The following is a 19,943-nucleotide window of genomic DNA, read 5'->3' on the forward strand; positions in this document are numbered from 1 at the left end:
GTCCTCCCCCTGCCCCAGCTGCTGCCACCCCTCCCCTGGAGGGGTTGGGGGTGAACTGAGATTATGAAATTGACTCTGGGGATGGAGGAGTGGAGCTGGGGGGGGGGGGGGTCACAGGCAGCTACGCGAGGCAGAGCAATAGGTGTGCAGCCACAGGCACTCACGAGTGGTGCGTGTGGGGGAGTCTAGGGGGCGGGTCTTCTGCTGGGGGCATGGTGGGGTTGCTCAGAAAGATAAAGCTCCGCTGCCAGCAAAAGGATGTGGCTTGGACTGGGTGCATCTGGCTGCCGGTTGTTACAGGGCAGCAGCGACCTAGGGAAAAAGCAATGGGGGAACCAGGGTTAAAGGCAGCTTTGAGACCCCTGTGTGGAGACGTGCAGAGCAAGGGAAGACTCAGGTGGCACCCAGAGAGCTCAGCCCACAGGCTCTCTCCCTGTCTGGCTCGTGGCTCTGTTCTGGTGGGACGTGGTCAGGAGGCAGCAGCAGCCATTGCCTCGGAGCGCTCGGCTGGCACTCCTGTGCCTCGTTTTTTTTCTCCTCCGCATCGAGGACTGCCGCAGCCGTGGGCGGTAGAGGGAGGCCGGGCGGGCTGGGTCTGCGGGGCCTACAGCCGAGGTCGGCCCTCCCCGGGCCAGGCCTGGCTGGCTACGCTGGGGCGGCGCAGGCCACCCCCGGATGGCGGCTGGGCCCCGAGAGATGCGGGAAGTGCCGCAACGCCCAGGGCTGCGGGCCCGCCCTGCGCCGCCGTTCTAACGGTCCGGCGGGGCCGGGCTGCGGCGAGCGGGAGAGCGGCGCGGCGCCCGCTCCGCGACGAGGCCCCGTCGCGACAAGGCCCTCGGCTCGGCTCGGCCCGGCCCGGCCCGGCCCTGGCCGCCCCCTCGCCCCGGCCCGCCCCGCGGCGGCCGCCCCGGTTCGCCACCGTCCCACAATGCCCAGCGGCCCCGCCCCGCGGCGGCCGCCCCGGTTCGCCACCGTCCCACAATGCCCAGCGGCCCCGCCCCGCGCTGGGAACGCGCGTCCGAGCGTCCTCCCCCCCGACCGGCCAACCAAGCTTGCGCTCCGGTTGGGTAGCGCCCCGCCCCGCCGGCCCGGACCCGCCCCGCCACCCGCCGCGCTCTCCCACTGGCGCTGGGGGCTGTCAGTCAGCGCTTGTTTTCGGCGGCAGCGCGTTAGGTTGCGCCGGCTTGTCGCTGGCTCGGCGGGGCTGTGTGGGGAGGGAGCGGCGGGCGGCGCAGCCGGGCGAGGGCAGAGCGCTGAGGGGGGGGCGGCGGCGGCGGCGCTAGGCCCGGCCGCAGGAGTCGGGGCCGAGGCCGGGGCCGGGCCGGCGCCGCGGAGGGAGGGAGGGAGGGAGGGTGGGGTGGGAAGGGAAGGGAAGGGAAGGGAAGGGAAGGGAAAGGAAGGGAAGGGAAGGGAAGGAAAGGGGGCGCCGGGCGCGGGGCCGGGCTCCCGGCCGTGCGGAGGACTGTGGTCGGTGCCGGGGGGGTGGGGGGTGGGCGGGGGCGTCCCGGCCGCGGCGCGACCATGACTCTGGAGTCCATGATGGCCTGTTGCCTGAGCGACGAGGTGAAGGAGTCGAAGCGCATCAACGCCGAGATCGAGAAGCAGCTGCGGAGGGACAAGCGCGACGCCCGCCGCGAGCTGAAGCTGCTGCTGCTGGGTGAGGAGCGCCGGGGCCCGGCCCGGCCCGCGGGGCCGCTGCTCCCGCCGCGGGGCCTGGCCCGCCCGCCCGGCCCCGCGCTCGCGGCTGCCGCCGGGCTTGACAGGTCCGGGTGGTGGCGCGGCCCCGCCGCGCCCGGGCTGCGGCGGGGAGCGGGCGTGGTGGGGAAGCGGCGGGAGCCAGGAGCGGTCCCCGCCTCTGAGCCGCGGGCTCGGGGTGGCCTTCCTGCCGGTGCCGGGACTGGGCGGCTCGATGGCTGCCCCGTGTTTGCTTTTTGCGGTGCGTTCTCTGTCAAAACGGATTTTGACAGAAGCAGGAACTATGAAGCTGAAATTACTGGTTCTAAATGCGGGCACGCACACGCGCGTGAGAATTGTCTCGAGGAAACGCTTCCCAGAGCGCGCTGGCCTTTCTTAGTGTAGGAGATTTCGCTGATGGAGTTGATGCTTTTCGGTATTGTCTGTGAACTTCTGGGCCTTGAGTGAACATCTGTGGAAAAACTGGCCTCCAGCTCCCAAACGACAGAGCTCCCATCGCGTGGTCCTGGAGGGTTGGGGACTCAGTGTAGTGAATCTGAAGGGAGATGAAGCAGTAAAACCGCGCGAGTTCTGTGTCGTATGAGGAAATGGCTATAGTGTTTAGAGTTACCCTCAGAGGCAGAGATTGCCTGTGCAGTGTTAAGGATGTAGGTGTTCAGATGGAAATGTAGTAGTGTTCTGTTCTGTGGGTGTGCAGATGGATAACTATTCTGTGTTTTAGATGAGGTTTATAGGGATGGGTAATCTGTTACAAGAGCAGCCAGCTTGGGCATTTACTTCCTTCTTCAGCAATGAGTTTGATGTTCGCGTCCAGGTAGCTCTCAAATTTAAACTTAGGTTGCAGTTTTCATGGGTACTGTGATTTATAGTTGCTTGTGCATGTATCCTGCTCCGTGACTTAAACACTGTATCATCTCAGGCTGAAATAGGAAGCAGATCTGATGGATTGAGCTTATTCACTTGGGGTCTGTTGAGAGCTGGCAAGCTGTTAAAGTACAGGTGAAGAATTAGGATGATCCTTGTGAAAACAAATGTAAAACTTTACACAAGTGAAGTGAGGCCGTGTCTGCCCAGCCCTTTGGAGGTCTCCAATACTGACGTTGCTGCATAGTGATAATGAAGTGAAGGCCAGGGCTTTCCTTCTCACTGTGAATCCTCGGCGATTAACATGTTGCTGTTCTTCAGATGAAAGGTAAAAATGAGAGCTTGAAGGTTGTGCTCTTTGAAGAGGCTGTGTCAGTCTGTGAGTCTTGTAGATCAGGGAATGTGTCCCTTGCTCTCATGCTTCCCTAAAGCAGTCCCACAGAAGCAACTGTTTCAAAATAGGTTGTCACTATAGTATAGATCTGGGTTAAGAAGATCCCACTGGATCTAAAGATTTCACTTTAGAAATAATTCAGATTGCTCAAGGATCCTTTCTGCTTTTCTAGAAGATACAGTCAAGTAAGATTCAGCATCAGATTAAAAAAAAAAAAAGTCTGTACGAGGTGGTTAATATTGGATAAGCAGCACTCCTGGTTTTAGGACTTGTTTGCTAGATGCTTTTCACTGGATACAGCACATTGTCCACCTTAAGTTGTGGCAGGTAATGTGTGTTCCCTCTCCTTGACATAACTGCTGCTTGCAGGGATTTCTTCTGTCTTGCTCCTGTTATGTGGTGTTCTGATGCTCAGAAGTATTAGTGATCCTGTGTCAGTGAGAGGGCTTTCCCAAATCTTCAAAATTTTGAAAGGAGTTTGTTTATGTGGAGGAAGTTTCTGCCTTGTAGAAACTCTGGTAATTTTTCTTGTCACTACATCTAGTGACAGTTTATCAAAGCCTAAGACAGAAAACGGGTGAAGAATAACAGTGCTAATCAGTGATGAACCTGGTAATAAGAAATTGATTTTGAGGTATTGGACATTGTCCTCTGGTATAAGGTAGCCATTTGTCTTTTTCCAGAGTGGGGAGGGGGGAGAGTATTTTATACAAAAATTACTTATGACTAAGCATGGAATACTGTTGATTGAGTGATGGATTTACAAGTGCTCATTAGGTACTTGTGGGTCATTAGTAACTTACTGTAAACCGCTGCTTTCACTTGTTGACAGCAGAAATTCAGATGTAAATTCAGATGATCTCCTTGTCTCAACATTGTCTTATTAAAAAAGGTTATTGTACTCTTATAAATGCAGGAGACTGTACCTACCAGAGCTTATAATGTTCTGGTGTAGTGCTGCTCTGTAAAAGCAGGAGGCACCTTTTTTAAAACAAACAAACAAACCAACAACAAAACCCCTCAAAAACTGGTGATGATGGAGTGACAGGAAGAATCTGTGTTTGAACCCTTAAGTTCTGAAGTAAGTGAATGGCCGGTGCTGGGGTTTCTCTTACATTTTTGTTACTGGAATGCTTTGAAGCACCTTTTTTTTTTTTTTTTTTTTTTTCTTCTCAGTTTTGGTCGCTGTGGTAAAAGACAAGGAAGTATTTCTCACCACAGTGAGAGACACCACAAAAGATTTCAGTTTCCAGTTTTTCCCACCATTTATGGTGTAGCTTTCTGTTTGAGATGGAGATAGTTTGCTGCATATTAATGGTGTTTGTAATATTAATTTCTAACTATGCTAACATAATTTCTGTCAGTTGTTTATTTTAAACATGCTGCTTCTAGTTACGTGCTTGCTGCTTTTATTTGAGCATATTTATTTGTTTGCCTTTTAGCCTGGCACTATACACATGAGTAACTGAGAATCTATATGTGAGTAGTAATTGTGTGTTGTGATGAATGAGATCCCATCTTAATAAATCTGTCCCCTAGTGTGAGGAGTACCTGGTGGTTTGGGTGCTGAAAGCCAGGGCTCTGCCAGCGTGGTGCTTATTTGTAACTGCAGACCAAAAGGATTTGTCACTTGCATGATTCAGTTTGGCTTTTGCTCTCAGCAGTCAAGTGTATTAAAAAGAGCTGTCTTTTTTATATATATATTGTGCATGTTGATAGCAAATTTTAGAAGACTCAACAAAAGTACTTAACAGAAGTGTCAGTGGCTGTTGCTTGTGGGATGAAGTGTGGAGATATGCTGATCGCATGCAAGACTTGACCCGTACGTCCGCTCCACAAAAGGTGCTATGTATGTATAGAGTGGCAGTTGCTGAGTACTTTCTGTGATACCAGTTGAATCGTGAGTTTAACAAGGCTGTGTAACAGTATGGGTACTTCATCTGACGATGTTTTTCTCATACTTACAGTGTTGGAGAATTCCCACTGTCTTCTTGTATCATCTGTTGGCCTTCAGATGTTAAATGACACTTCTGGGGCCATAAACGTAGGAGTGGGAGGACCTGCCCAACTGACCGTGCAGGAAGCAAGCGCTGAAAGAGCTCGACTGTTGAATGTGCTGGTGTTGGTGCAAGCGTGTCTTGCCCTCCCATCTGCTCTGAGACCCAGCTTCTCTGGGGCAGTAAACCTGTGTTGTAAGGGACCTAAGGCCTTGCTGAATAGCCTGCTGTCTGTTAGAGATTGAGACAGAGTGCTGTGATCAACATTCTACTCTGCTCTCCCTGTCAGTTGCTGGTTTTAACCCTATAATATCCAGAGGCTGTGGGCAGTATTAGAGGTATCTTGCCACAATGATGATTATCATTTTGGTCCTTAAGAGCAAACACTATGTTTGCACAGTAGTTTGGGATACTAGGCAGATGCGCTGACTGGATCATTCGTGTCAGATGGATAAGCAAATACTGAGCTCCGTTCTCCTTTAGAGTTGATTTTTCTGTTGTGTTCAGTTCTTTTCTGTGAAAAGACACATAGTCTATAAGGTAAAGAGCATTTTGTGCCAAATCACAGCGAAAGAAAATGTGCTCTCTGCTGTGCAAATAGGCTTCCCCTGGCCCACTCACTGTCATCTCAGTCTGCAGTGCTTACCAACCTGAGAGGACACCTGGGCCCTCTCGGGCTGGTGCTGTGATTGTAGCATCCTGCTGGAGTATCTGGGAATAGGTCAGGTGTGACGGACAAGGGCCTTTTGACGCAGAACGTGTGGGAGTGGCTGTAATGTGAGATTTGGAATAAGTACCAGAGCTGCTTTTGAAGGCTGCTGTAAAGGACAAGATGTCTTCCTCCTATGCTGTTAGGGTCGTAGTGGAGATGAGTGGGACCATCCAGACTATCTTTTAGTGTTCTGGAGGGCAGCTAAAAAAGTGGTTGGTAGTAGTGTGTACTTGGGTACAGTAATAGGAACTTTAGGGTATGATGTGATGGATGTTAGTTTGCTTTCTTCTGTAGCAAGCCTTGCTTGTGATGGCTCCTAACTCTCTCTCTTGCATTCTGTAGGCACTGGGGAGAGTGGAAAAAGTACGTTCATTAAGCAAATGCGTATAATTCATGGCTCAGGCTACTCTGAAGAGGACAAAAAAGGCTTCACCAAGCTGGTATACCAAAACATCTTCACTGCCATGCAGTCTATGATCAGGGCCATGGAAACCCTAAAGATTCTGTACAAATATGAACAGAACAAGGTAAGTTTATCACAGTTTTTGTGTGTATCTTCAGGCAATTGGAATTCTAGGGTTTGACTCCTAAGTTGCTCTTTGTTTGTATCCTTCTGCATTACAATCTCAAACTCCTTGAACTCTTTCCCATAAATGTTTTGTGCTTAAGGACTGCTTTTGATGATGTTTTGTTGATATCTGACTGCATTTACTGGGTAGTGTTAAGGGATAGAGCAACTTTCTCAGGATGGTTTGTGCACTGGTCTGCCTAGTGAGTGGTGGGAGCAAGGGACTGGGATGCGGTACAGGAGGTGTGTTCTTTTTACTCGTTTCGAGGATTCAGTATTGTTAAATGTGTCAGGTTTTTCTTTGCGTGCATTACTACTCACATTGGAACTTGAAGCTGACAAAATACATGCTGAACCCAAAAAACACCTCTACTGGTGGTTATCGCTGTTGCTGCAATCTGTCAGTTTTTCTGATAGGTACTGATCAAAGGTACAAACCTTTGTTGAAGGGTTTTGGTCTCAGCCACAGAAACGTGATTTGAGCTGAAGTCTGACTTACTGCTTTTGGGTCCAGGAATAAATTTTTTCAGCCAGATCTGGTCTAAATTATTTTAGCTTTTTTGGGGGAGGACAGGGAGGGGGAGGGTGTGCCAGGAAATTAATTTTTTTTAAGTGTGTTTTGCTTCTTAATGCTTAGTACCTTAATATGTTAAAGTGAAATTGTATTTTATCTGTTCCGTCACTCAGTAACTTGGAGCAGATTTTTAATAACTGTTTATAGGGACTGGACAGTGCCTCAGGAGTTCTGAACACCTTTTTTTGATTTTAGAGAGATTCTGCAGTCTCAGTGGTGAGGATAGGCAGGGTGTGAGGAAGCTTACTTTGCCTGTGCTTTACCTGGCGCATGGTGGAGGTGTTGTGATAGGTATAACCTGCCAACCTTTGCTTGTGATAACGTGCGTGGAACTTGGCTTTGTTATTTATTTTTAATGGTATAGGTGGTATAGGCAAAAGGCCTTTCCTGCAGCAAGTGTACAAAATACTTCAGAAGGCAGCTTGGTGCGGAGAATAACCTCACAGATGCCACAGGCTGTTGTAATGACTGTAGTCTTTCTTTTGCCTATAGCTTATAGGGTGGCCGTTTCTGTTTTCTCTCTCAAAAGGGATTGTGACTGAAGTATGCTGAAACAGTGTCTCTGTTGCTGTTCAAAATGTAGTTTACAGGGTTTTTTGGTCAGAAACCTGAGATAGCAACTTGTTATTCAACTGCAGTTTAACCTCCTCAGAAGTTGGGCAGTCTGTCGTTCTTCACAGTGAATGCTCTGCCTTGGAAACCACTGTGTTTCAAAACACCTGGTGATCTAACGATAGGTGAAACCTGCTGCTGTTTCATAGCTTATTCTGTGAAGGAGCATATGATGCTTTGGGGACATTTTGCTGATATCTGCTATGTTTACTCATTGTCCCTCTGGTCTTAGCAACCTGATCCACAGCCAGCATGCGGATTCTTGGTCATAATGTAAGGATTTAGTTCATCTGAGCATTTTCCATTTTCTGCCTGCCTGTGACCAGTACCCTGTGCTCCTGACCACCCCACCTGCCCTTTTTTTTTTTTTTTTTTTTTGTTTTGTTTTGGTTTTGTTTAATTTTTTTTTTTTTTTTTTTTCTCTTCAATCTCCAGGCCAATGCAGTGCTGATCCGGGAAGTGGATGTAGAAAAGGTCATGACATTTGAGCAGCCATATGTAAGTGCAATTAAAACATTGTGGAACGACCCTGGAATACAGGAGTGTTATGACAGGAGAAGAGAATATCAGCTTTCCGACTCAGCTAAATAGTAAGTGTATAGTCATTGGCATGCACTGGTAGGTGGTAGTGATGGTCTAACAAATAATACCTGTCCAATTTTTTTATTGAAGTCTAGAGTTTGTTTCAAAGGGCAGGAGCAGGGCTGTACATTTCACTACATAGTTTGTTTAAAGTACCTTTTATCTTTTTCATTGAGGCAGATCAGTCTTGCTAGCGTTTTACACAAGCTGCACAGTCTCCGCTGGCTATGTGTAATGGGATAAAAAGCATAGGTATATGAGAAAGGCACTTTGCCCCTATCAGCTAGAAGTATCCTTAGGAAGAGATAAGATGAAGGAGCAGTGGGAGCAGGTAGCTGACAACTTATTTGAATCTGGCTGCAGAAAGGCAACGAGCTTTGCTGGAGGTGGAAGCAGCTATGTTTATTTGGGGATAGATTTAGATCTGGAAATTCCTTGCCATTTGCTACTTTTCATGAGAGTATGAGGCCTTGTGGTGGGTGCTAAAGAGTTGTTCGCACATCTGCTTCTGGATATACCTGAGGCTAGAGTCTCTACCTTATGCCATCTGGGTTGGTCCCTGCTCTTAGGCAGCAGCAGTGTTGCTCTTTCTCTTCAGGTTTGTCCTTTGGCCTACAGGTGTACATGGATATGTAACTTAATGGATTTATTATTAATAAAATCTAAGTCAGGTGACATAGGGTTGTTTATAAATCGAAGACCTCAGATGAGACTTAAGTCTGAAACATAAGGATCCACTGTACTTAAACTTTCTCAGTAGTAAAGATTGTCTTCGACGCTCCTGTACAAGAACGCTGATAAAGTTGTCCTCAATATATCTGTTTACCTTCCAAAGGGGATGGCTGGTGAATTACTGTTTTCCCAGAGATGTATTCTGTTATTTTTCCACATCATATTTTAAATGGTTCAGGTGACTTCTGACTTTCTCGTTACGCTAGGGAAAGACTAAATGTAGCAGTGTTGAAATCTGCAAATTTGTGTGCTCCAACCTAAGGTAGTTTTTTTTTCCATTGTGCTTCTCGTAGCTATCTTAGCGACGTGGATCGTATCGCTACCCCAGGATATCTACCAACTCAGCAAGATGTGCTACGGGTTAGAGTTCCTACAACCGGTATCATAGAGTACCCCTTTGACCTAGAGAATATTATCTTCAGGTACTGAAGGTGTATTCATGTTACAGCTGAACTGAGAGAGGAGTGATATGATTTCAGGAGGGATGAGTTCTGGATTGCTTTAGAGTGTCCAGGCGCATATTTGAGAGGCTTGAGTGGATGTATGTGCTGTGATGTTATGAAGTATCTGCTGACAGGTGCTCCTGTAATGGTGATGGTGTAACGTTTTATTCTGATTAAGGGAAAACGCCAAGCTGAAGCATTGGCTGTCACAAGACAGAACGTGCATTTGAATAGGTGACACTTAAAGCCCAGCTAACCATCTTGCAGGACCTGGTGTCCTTCCTGGGAGGGATTGCATTGCTGGCATCTGAGGCTGAAGTGGTGGCTTGTGAGGCAGCTGAGTGAACTGTTGGTAGCTAAGCCACCAAGGGGAGGAAGGGGAAGCTTGGTCTGGGCAGTGCTTGACTTGAAATGTATTTCCCTTTAAGAATGCTTAGCTGAAGCAACATTGACCATTTATTTCTCCTTCAAAAAGAGACTGCTTTTTGTGCAGAAATACTTCCTTGTATGTGATACCTCGCATCTGCCTTCAGAGATGGCTTTCTGTGCCTACCTTGTGCTCTCAGGATCACACCAAAACTTGTTGCCTGTGCTGCTGCAGCAATAGATGGTATTTGGAGGCTTAAGCCAGCAATCGAGCATGGCATAAAGGGCACAATGACGTACCTGTGTATTGCAAAGCAATTTTCTCCCTAGCTCTCTTGTACTTGCGTGATCCCTGCCCTTCTCTGCTGCGGTGCTGACATTACAAGAGAGGAGTCCTCTCTCTTAAACCATTCAGTTACAGATATACAGAAACTTACTCTCCCTGTTCTGGTTTGCTGACCTATGAAGTAAGGATAGGGTTTTTATCAAAGGTGGACCGTGTGTGTTGCACTTGAGGTGAGTGACAAAATAATTTTAGTGTAGTGTACAGGTGGACTTGAAACTGAGAAGCTGAGGTGCATATCTGTTAAACAGCACATTCTAAGAGAAGTTTAATAACTAAAGAATGCTCTGCGCAGGAGAAGTTTTGGGGCCAGCATATGCTTTAATAAAAAATAAAAATAGTTTGCTGATTTGACAAAGCAGAGTTTTGAAGGACTTGTCTGTTCAGAAGCACGTTATTACATCCCTGTGCCAGGTTAACTCGCATGGTAAAGAACCACATTTGTTGTTCTTGTGTGATGGTCCTTTGCATTCAGATAGAGAACTGCAGCTGCTTCTGTGATACTGTATGTATTTCTCTTCCTTAGAATGGTCGATGTTGGAGGTCAAAGATCAGAACGAAGGAAGTGGATCCATTGCTTTGAAAATGTGACTTCCATCATGTTTTTAGTAGCACTTAGTGAATATGACCAAGTTCTGGTGGAATCTGATAATGAGGTAAGCCAAAGAATGGGAACTCTGCAGGAGGGTGGAAGGAAAGGAGGAATATCTTTTGAGCTTCTTGGAGGCTGATACCAAAGTGCTTGGTGCCATGTTGCGTTAGCAGGTCTTGTTGGTTTGGGCCTTCAGTTCTTCCTATTGCAAAGGAAACGTGAGCCTCAGTGGGTCATGGTGTCCCTGGGAATGGAAAATGCACAGTGCATTCAAATCACCTGTCCTTCTCAAGTAATACTGAAATACTCTGAAATTGAAATTGCTGAGTTCTGTGTGCCTTGGAAGGTACTGTGCAAGGTACATGTGGCAGCATGCTCTTAAAAATCACCCATTCCTCTTTTCCGCACTGAAGTACTTCGTGCTGTGACTGCTGTCTTGTTAGGTAGCGACTAGTCTCTTTGAAGGTGCAATACTGAATTTTTGCACTTGCTGATAGATTAAAATAAATGCCATTCAGTAACAGCAGTTATTCCTTTTATATTAGACAAAACATGTTCACAAAGTATTGTGGCCAGTCCTCTCACATGACTGTCAAAGCATTAAATGATTTTAAGCCCTTTGGCTTGCCAATTAAATGAAGCTTGCATTTCCTTTCCATTTACCAGTGCGTGAGCCAGAACCTACCTGGGGCCAAAGTATTCTGTGTACAGTATCTGAGATGCTGGATTGATACATGTCTGAGCCCATGTGTAGGCAGCAGAAAAGGCATCTTAGTGCTCATTTGTGAAAACAGGACTTTTCTTTTTCTTATTTCAGAACCGGATGGAAGAGAGTAAAGCTCTCTTTCGAACCATTATCACTTATCCATGGTTCCAAAACTCTTCTGTTATCCTCTTTCTCAACAAGAAAGATCTGTTGGAAGACAAGATCCTATATTCCCACCTTGTTGACTATTTCCCAGAGTTTGATGGTGAGTGGTTTTTAAGGAGGAACACTCTATATCTAGAAGAAGGGGGGGAGGTTGGTTTGGTTAGAATTTTTTTGTTTTTTAAAGAAAATCTAGATCTAGAGATGGGGAAAACATCTTAATTTGAGAAGGAATACCTACAACAGTGAGAAAATGTCGTGAAAATGTCGCAAAAATATCTTAATCATATGTAGACAACTAGAATCTGATCAAATAATGAACCTCTCCTACATGAAGAATTACTCTTCCCCACCCCCCAATATGCACTTCAAAGTATTAAATAATGGAAGTCTTAACTTTCTTACCTGTATGCTTGTGCATGTAACCCATTTCATAAACATGTGACAATTTGCTGGTATACTTGGCATTTTAACCCTCTAGTCAAGAGGTGACTTGAGTCCTTGTTTTGACAAACTGGTCAAATACCAAGTTGTTCAAATGATGGTACTGAAAAATCTCAGGTAGCCTTACAATCTTACTAATCTGCAGTTGTGTTTAAAAAAAAAAGAAAAAAAAAACAACTATGTGAAACAGAGAAATTGCCATCTGAAAGAAAAGTCCTTAGCCAAAATAGCATTTTGAGCTCTTCAGTTGAGTGCATTTAAAGTTGTCTGGTAACACATCTGTCCAGGGCTGAAAATAAATAAAAGTAGTGGAGAATGAGATCGGGCAACACACTTCCTGCCATGCTGTCATGTATTAACTCTGTCATTATGTGCTTTAAAAATACAAGGTAAAGGAAGGATTGCCATTTTGCAGACAGCTTTCATCTTTCAAACGACTAATGAAATTGCTCCTTATTAGTTGTCCTCCTGCTTCTGGAGTTTTGTGCCCCCTGCTGTCTGAAAGCACAGACACCCTGAAAGCATCAGGGATGGAAAACAGCATGTTTTTCCAGCAGGCTGGGGATAGCTGGTGAGCTTGTTGGTCAAATAGTGCATACTTTTAATATAACTTAACAGCTGGAGACAAGATCACAACATCAGGAAGCGTCATATACTTTCAGGTTTTTTCATATATTTACTGTAGCTCCTCTGGGGATGCTGCTTGGCTCGGGTGAGAGGTAGCCCATCAGACCACCTCTCAAGAGATGGTCCTTGCCACGGAGGATGCGACAACACCAGTACCGTGAAAGAAATATCAATAAGGTGACACTTTTTCTGAGGAGTTGTCAGCAATATGAAGTAAATACTGGCAAAAATTCCAGTTTTTAGCTACTGTGAGTTGACCAGCCAGTTAGGACAGACTGCAGTTTTAGCTGAAGATGACCCTTGTTTGCGAAACGTAGGCTTGTGTCCTTCAGTGCGCAAGTTCCGTGTATATATTAGGAAGAAATACACATGCTGTCTCCAGAGGAGAGCGTTGTGTTGTGTATATCCAGCCTCTGTCACTGTTACCTAGTGAATGCAGCACAGGGTCATACCAAACGCTGTATTTCAGAGCATGGCCTGAAATGATGTCTTGGTGTCTGTCAAAGCTCTCAGCCTTGGAAGAATGCCTTTTGTAGGTTTTGGTTAGATAACTGAAAAGCATGAGACACTTCAGCTCCTGGGACTTTTATGCAATCTTAATTTCTTCTTTATAGCTCTGTAACCTGTAAGAAGCAGTACAAAGCAGTTACTCTGATGGATCAAGCTGGGGGATGCGCTTAGTGTAAATCCGTTAACCGGTTCCTTTGTTTGCTGCAGGCCCACAGAGGGATGCGCAGGCAGCCCGTGAGTTCATTCTCAAGATGTTTGTGGATTTAAATCCCGACAGCGATAAAATCATCTATTCTCACTTCACATGTGCCACAGACACAGAAAACATCCGTTTCGTCTTTGCGGCTGTCAAGGACACCATCCTACAGCTCAACCTGAAGGAGTACAACCTGGTTTGACCTGCTCTGCTCTTGGCCCCTTGAGAGGCTTCATTGTGAAGAAAAGACAAAAAAAGAAATTTTAAATATGACAGGAAAAAAGTTTTCATTTTTGATGATGTAATGATTGCAAATTGTCTGATCTGTGGAGTGGCAAGTGCTCAGTGTTATCCTGGAGTCTCATGTCTCTGTCCACAGAGTAGTTGATTTCATATTTTTAACAAATTGCTTTTATTTCACAGTTAACGGGGATATGCCTCATTTCTCAGCACCTTGCTTACTACTTAGTTTTTGCCAAACCGCTAAGGCAGTCTCATCTTCAGCTTTCCTTTGTTGCTTAGCCACTTTTTTTTTTCCCTTTTCATTCCCATGGTATATATAGAAAAAAAAAAACCCACTTTCCAGCTGAGATTGTGAATTCACTGGACTGTGGGAGTGCAGAATGCTACTGGTCCCTTTGCCTTGTGGTATAGGGTGCCTCTGGTGTAATTTGCTAGTCCTGCTTGCTTTGCCCCGCCCCCCCTTTCCCTTCCCCGGGACACGCTCCATGGTTCACTGTGATGAAACGTTGGGGAGGAGCGATTGCTCTCCAACTGTTGTGCAAAAAAAGAAAAAGGCAAAACAAACAAAAAAAAAAGCCATCACTTTTCCATTCTTTATATGTTCTAGTTCTGAGTTATTTTTTTCTTATCAATTATAAAAGGTATGGAGACTGTGATTTTTTTTTTTTTTTTTTAAATTATTGATGTTCTATACATAGTTTGCTACGTGTTGCTGTATTTTGTTCATGGACTACAAACGATGGAAGCTCTTGGAGCAATAGCTGCTGAGCCTGGGGAAGTGCCTGACTGTAATTGTTCTTTTTTATTTTATTTTGGTTCTAGTTTCTTCGCACATGTACACACATCACCCCACACCACAAGCGCATGTGCGCGCACAAGGCTCAATTTGCAGAGAGAAACTGTTTTGTTGAGTAGAGTATATGACATCAAGTGAGCAACTTCTCTATGCAGCAGATATCAAAAGCACACTGAGTACTTGTGGCATTTAAACATCGGACTTTGGCTGGATTGAAAATCTCAGTCTCGTGCCACTCTCTAGTTCTTTTCTTGCTGCTAGTAGCAAACAAGCCTTGTTTATTGCATTTCGTGCCAGTGTGTTGAATGACTTTGTAAGAATTCCTTAGTCCCGTCCAGCTTGCAGATTTTTAGAAAGGACCAGAGTTGGTGGGTGACAAACTTTGGGACGTAGGTAGGATTCTTACCTGAAAAGATTGAGGATCGCTCTTGGAGGGAGTGGCAATTCTGTCTCTCCTGTTTATGCATTCCCCTGAGGCACATGCTGCTGTGTTTCTCTTTAGAGGAGTGTGGATCCTCTTTGGAAGACTTGCACACATAACTTGCTCCAGGGTGCATGTGATAATCAAGTTACAGTAGTCATGGCTGGAGCACGCGGCTGCTATGGAATCCAGAGAGCCCTGCTGTGGTTGCACTTTTGTTCAGCAGGAGAGTAGAGGCAGAGACAGCAGGGTTTGCTGGTGCTGGTGGAAGGTAGAGTGGAAGTAGTTCTGGATTCTAGATGCTCAGTGAAACTCCACTGAGCAGAAGGACGAGAAGCCTTTGCACATTAGAGAGCTTTTTCCAGGAGCTGAGGCAAGTGAACAAATGTGCTGAAGACCTGTTGCCGGCCTGGAAGATAACTGCGGTGGCAAGGCAAGGAGTGAGTAGGAAACAGGGAAATCTGACCCACCTCTGGACAGGTGTCATTTAGCCATCACTGATGCTTCTGTTTCAATTCCAACAAGTAGCGCTGGGTCCAAATTCTCTGGATCAACCAGACTGCCCCCCTGAAGGCCAGCAGGCTGCCGGTAGAGAAAGACTAAATGAGCTGCACTGTTGAAGGGGGCTGTTGATATTTTGTCTCTTTTGTAGACAGAGCACTACATCAGTGTTTTGCACGACATGTAAATCTTAACTGTCTGAGATGCTTAAGATGCTTTGATCTAGAACACTAAAATATGGAGGACATAATTCTGAGTAGTTCTGTTTATAGGTCCCTCTTGCTTTCCAGAATAGCTGAGGGAAGCCTCTGTACGTCTCAGAGTGCTACAGAAGAAAGCTCTGCTAAGAGTGATTAGAGAGCTGAAGTTGGAACAGCAGCCATGGGACCAACAGTTGAAGAGCCAGGCTGGCTGAGTGGTGATGCTGAGGGAAACGCAGCATCTCTTTAGCCATGCTCCGGACTACATTTAACACTTGGGAGGAATGAGAGGGATTCCCATGTGTCAGACAGCTTTGCATCAGTTTTACTGCTTTTTTTTTTTTTTTTGTCTTTATGCCAAAATGATCCATTTTGTAGAAACTGTCCTATAAAGAGGAATTTATAATCATCTTTGTGTATTTGAAGTGCTGTTCATCTGAAGCAGATGGCAGCGCCAGCCTCTTCTGCTTCTGTGATCCTCTTGTAAATGGTTCACTCTACAACTATTGCCAGCAACGAACCTGGCACTGAGATATACAGGTTCTTGGAAATAACTTTGCAGAAGTTGTTTTTTTCCAAGGTGAATGATGGTGGTCCTTCCACTTGAATCAGAAACTTTTTTTTGTTTTGTGTCCTCCCCGTCTTTAAGAGCTGTTGCCCTGGCATGGGAGGAGGGATCTTGGCTTCTGTCCCTTGCAGAGTGAATCTGCATTGTCATGGGGAACTGTGGGAGGCTATGGGCACAAGGATTTAGGCATGTGCTGTACCTAACTGAGCAACTGCTTGGTGCAGCTGTTGGCCTGATAACTGACTTGGTGCGATGACTGTTGCAAAGGGAAGGGGAGAACATTGTGCGATGGCTGTCCCATGAGTTCCTGAAACCTCATTCGAATTAGGGGAGGAATGGGTCAGACTTGTACACGTAATCTGAAGTTGTCTGTGGACTGTATCTGTGAGAAGATACCAGTGGTAGCATGTGCTTTTCCTAGCAAGTGGTAGCTTGCGTGCCTCCAGCTTGGCCAATGAAGCATTCCTGCAGAACTGGTTCATGTCTTTGTTGGCTGGCCCTTTGGCAAATACCTGCCCTAGCGAAAGTGCCAAGCCTTAAACCAAATTTGCCTATATCATCTTTTCTGAAAGTGAGGCCAGTCAGAATTTTCTGCAGGTTGAGACAACAGATTGACCTTCAGAAAAGAGGTGGAATTGGGTTATTGTAGAGAATCTTGAGTCTGAGTCATTGGTCTCTTGGCTAACCTCTGCTCCTTGTGCACTTTTAATCTTTGTTCTGCCGAAGAAACCGACATACTTTGAATCAGTTTGAAACTTGAAGTCAGTGAGGAGAGGACCATCCCGTTTCTTTGCACCATTCTGTGTGGATTGGCTACCCGGTGAGCAACAGCCCCTTCCTGCTTCAGCGTGTCAGATAGCTCCTGCCCTTTCTGCCTGTCTCCCCTTCTCCCGGAGCTGGGTTCTTTGGTCTCTTGTTGTTGCTTCCTAGCAATGTTGGCCTTGCGTTCAACTATGGTTTTTCTTCATGTGCTTTATTGGTTTTTTAAAAAAAAAAAAAAAAAAAAGTACTTCCGGAGTGTGCTGACCATTGTATCGTACTGTACAGAGCCCAGGTTGTTAGAGTCCAGCAGAGATAAAGTGTGTTATGCAGCACCCAGTTTTTTAAGAGTATGGTTTGTGCCAATGCCCCTTCTTTAGTAGTGCCAGAGACTCTTTACAAGTGCCAATGTGGTGGAAATTATTTGGTTATACTTGTATATTATAGGATCCTGATTTAAGACAATTTAAACATTATCCTATTTAAAAAGATACTATATAAAATGCTGTTTTTAAACCTTGTCACTTGCAATGCATGTATTGTTGTGCGTGTTGGGGTGGGGGGAGGGAAGAGGGTAGGGTAAAGGAGTTTCTGAATAAGATGCCCAGTGTCAGGATCTATTCAGGCTCCAAACTGTCTCATTCCAGTCCAGGAGTGTGATTGTTTCTTGGAATGATCCCACTCTGACTGCTGGGCAACAACCCTTATTACAGAAATATCTGATGGAAATTGATTTTCATATCTTTCTCCTGAAATACATTCTCTGTTTGAAATTGGAATAAATTTTGTTCCTAAAAGCTGTGGTGGTCATGCATGCATTTCTTCATTCCTGTCCCTCCTCTCCCCCTCCTTCTGGTTGGCTTAACAACTTCTATACCCTGAGACCTGCATACGGTTGAGGCACAGTCTGCCCTCTTAGCTAATAGTGTTGCCCCTGCTCAGAAAATCAGGGCTCTGAGGCACAGAAGCAAAGTTTGTTTTGGTAAATATAAGGTCTAGTATTCAATAACTATATATAACATCTACTGTGCTAATAATTCTGAACTGAAGTGTGAACGGTCACTGACGAGGGTTTAAGATACAGGGAGGCAATGGTGGCACCTTGACTTAGGGTTTTACAGGATTTTGCAGTAGAGTTGCTAAGTGATGTTGTCAGTGTTTGCTGCTGCCTCTTGCCGTAGTGTCAGGCACATTTCTTGCAGGATATATGTTGCCAATAGCAGGTATGTTGGTGGGACCAGACCCGCTTCCAGTCTTGTTTGTTAGCAACATGGACTGAAATACGAAACACTGCTAAAATTTATCTCTGTAGGAGTCCAGGGATGGACAATTGTGAAAGCTTTCAAAAAAAGGATTTCCTGGGATGGGGTTCGTAGAATGTAATTCTCCTTCCCTTGGATCGTTCCCCAGGAATTTCGGATTAAGTTGGCCGGGAGTGGGTAGAGTTGTCTGACTTCCTCTGCGGAAGGTTTCCTGTGTTTTTGGGAAGCCGCAGTGGAGGATGTTCTGCTCCCTTCTGTGTCATTTAATGCGCAGGTGAAGCTGCAGGTACTGGACAGCCTGAGATGCTGTTTCATCTTGAACCAGGAAGATCACTCCAATCTGGCTGGCCATAATACTGGCAGGTATTTGTGTCGTTACTGTTTTCTGATTACAGGTGAATGTACATTGCTTTTCTCAGTAGTTCTGTGTTCTCACCGGCTGGAAAGCATGAAACTAGCTGAAAGAAGTGTGTTTGGTTTGTCGTTTATTTCCTTCAGCTCCATGGGGGTCATGTCATGCCATTCTTTGCAAAGAGAGTATAACACGCTCCGTTTAAATAAGGCGCAGTGACAGACTCTTCGAGGAGGAAAATAAAGTCTTAAAACTAATGCCCAGTGTTCCCAACTGACTGCGAGAGGGCCTTGTGTTCTGGCCTTTTGCAGCCTCCAGCCGTGGTATGTGTGCGCGCTGCCTGTGCCTGCTGCGGGTGTGCGGTGCGGGTGCTGTCTCTGAAGCGCTGCAGCTTCCTCGGCTGGTGCGCAGGAGGCTGGGTTGCTGCCTGTCTTGGAGTGGCCCAGGGAAAGCAGCAGCTGGGAGCAGCAGCCGATAGAACAATCCACGCAGCTTGCTCACAGTTGCTGTCTTTCCCAAGGGCCCCTCAAACATAGACTGAGCAAACCATTTCAGCAAGACAGCAAGCTCCTGGCCTCCCCTCAGCAGCTGGGGGTGAGCGGCGCTCTGCTCCTTCGTCCTGTGCGGGAAGTGCCCCATCCTGCAAGAAGTCTTGGGAACCCAGGAGTGACCATGGCATGGAGCGGCCTGCCGCTGCCTGGACAATTCCTTTTGCCTGCAGCCTGCTCTCAAGAGACCCTTGGGAGAAGAGGGCAGTCAGAGCTGGGCTGCGGGCCAGGTGAGTTTTCTGGTAAGGTGTTCTGCCCCAGGGACTGGGGTTTTGTTAGTGCTGCAAGTCACTTCAAACCTGGCCATTAGTCATCTGCTAACACCTGAACAGGTCCTTGGGAGTGTGTGCATAGGTGGACCCAGACATCAAGGAAATAATTTTCCATCTTTTTCATGTTAAGTCCCATGCAGAAGATGAGGGCAAAGAGACAGTCCAGGATTTGCCTTGTCCTTGGGCAGCCATCATCCTCATAGCAGGAGAAAGCTCTTTTCTTTGAGCATTATGTTTGCTGTCTTGGGAAAGCTAGGGAAGCACCTGTCCCGGATGAGAAGAATAAAATGTCATATGAAATTTATAAAGTAGGTATATCATGCATCCCTCCTTTCACTTCAGCTTTCTCTCCTGTGTCTAGCCTGACCCCGAGTTGCCTCATGCAGGACCCTGCAATCTGTGGCATGCAGGTCCGAGGCCATGCCAGCTTGGCTTGTTTGAATGGCAGCTGTTTGTCAATGCAACGTGATCGTCAAGAGCAGCGACTTCTTGGGCCCCAGGCTCAGCGAGGGGCATCCATCCAGCACTCTCAGCCTCTAGTTTATGTTCTCGCTTTCCTGGGCAGCACATCTGTCTTCTGAAGGCTGCTGGGTCCTGTCTCCCATTTTGTTGCCTGCTTTTATCACACCTGGCAGTCACTGTGGTAAGCTCCAGATAGCTCAAGGATAGAATGTGGAAATCATTAGTCCCTCCATTGCAGAAGCCAAACTCTTCTGGGGTGAAGGCATTTGAATAAATATTGCAATTACCTATTTCTGAAGGTAGAGCTTTGGAATGCAGGTGGACAAATGCCTTTTTTTTTTTAATACACATATTTTTCAAAAAGCTTGTATAGTGTATGTGTCCTTACAAACAAAAGCGATAAGAACTGGTGGGAAATAGTCAGGATGGAAATGAAGGTT

General features: G+C 46.4%; 1 protein-coding gene across 1 annotated transcript; it reads left to right on the forward strand.

Moving 5' to 3' along the window:
* The first annotated feature begins 1,509 nt into the window (after nucleotides 1-1,509).
* Nucleotides 1,510-17,404, forward strand: GNA11 (G protein subunit alpha 11). The gene is made up of 7 exons (XM_086477470.1): nucleotides 1,510-1,657; nucleotides 6,005-6,189; nucleotides 7,852-8,006; nucleotides 9,024-9,152; nucleotides 10,409-10,538; nucleotides 11,292-11,445; nucleotides 13,131-17,404. The coding sequence occupies exons 1-7, from the start codon at nucleotides 1,522-1,524 to the stop codon at nucleotides 13,319-13,321; spliced, it is 1,080 nt and encodes a 359-aa protein (XP_086333596.1). The 5' UTR covers nucleotides 1,510-1,521; the 3' UTR covers nucleotides 13,322-17,404.
* Nucleotides 17,405-19,943: the final 2,539 nt, after the last annotated feature.

This window comes from Leptosomus discolor, chromosome 24 (assembly GCF_034619465.1).
Source record: "Leptosomus discolor isolate bLepDis1 chromosome 24, bLepDis1.hap2, whole genome shotgun sequence".
NCBI lineage: Eukaryota > Metazoa > Chordata > Aves > Leptosomiformes > Leptosomidae > Leptosomus > Leptosomus discolor.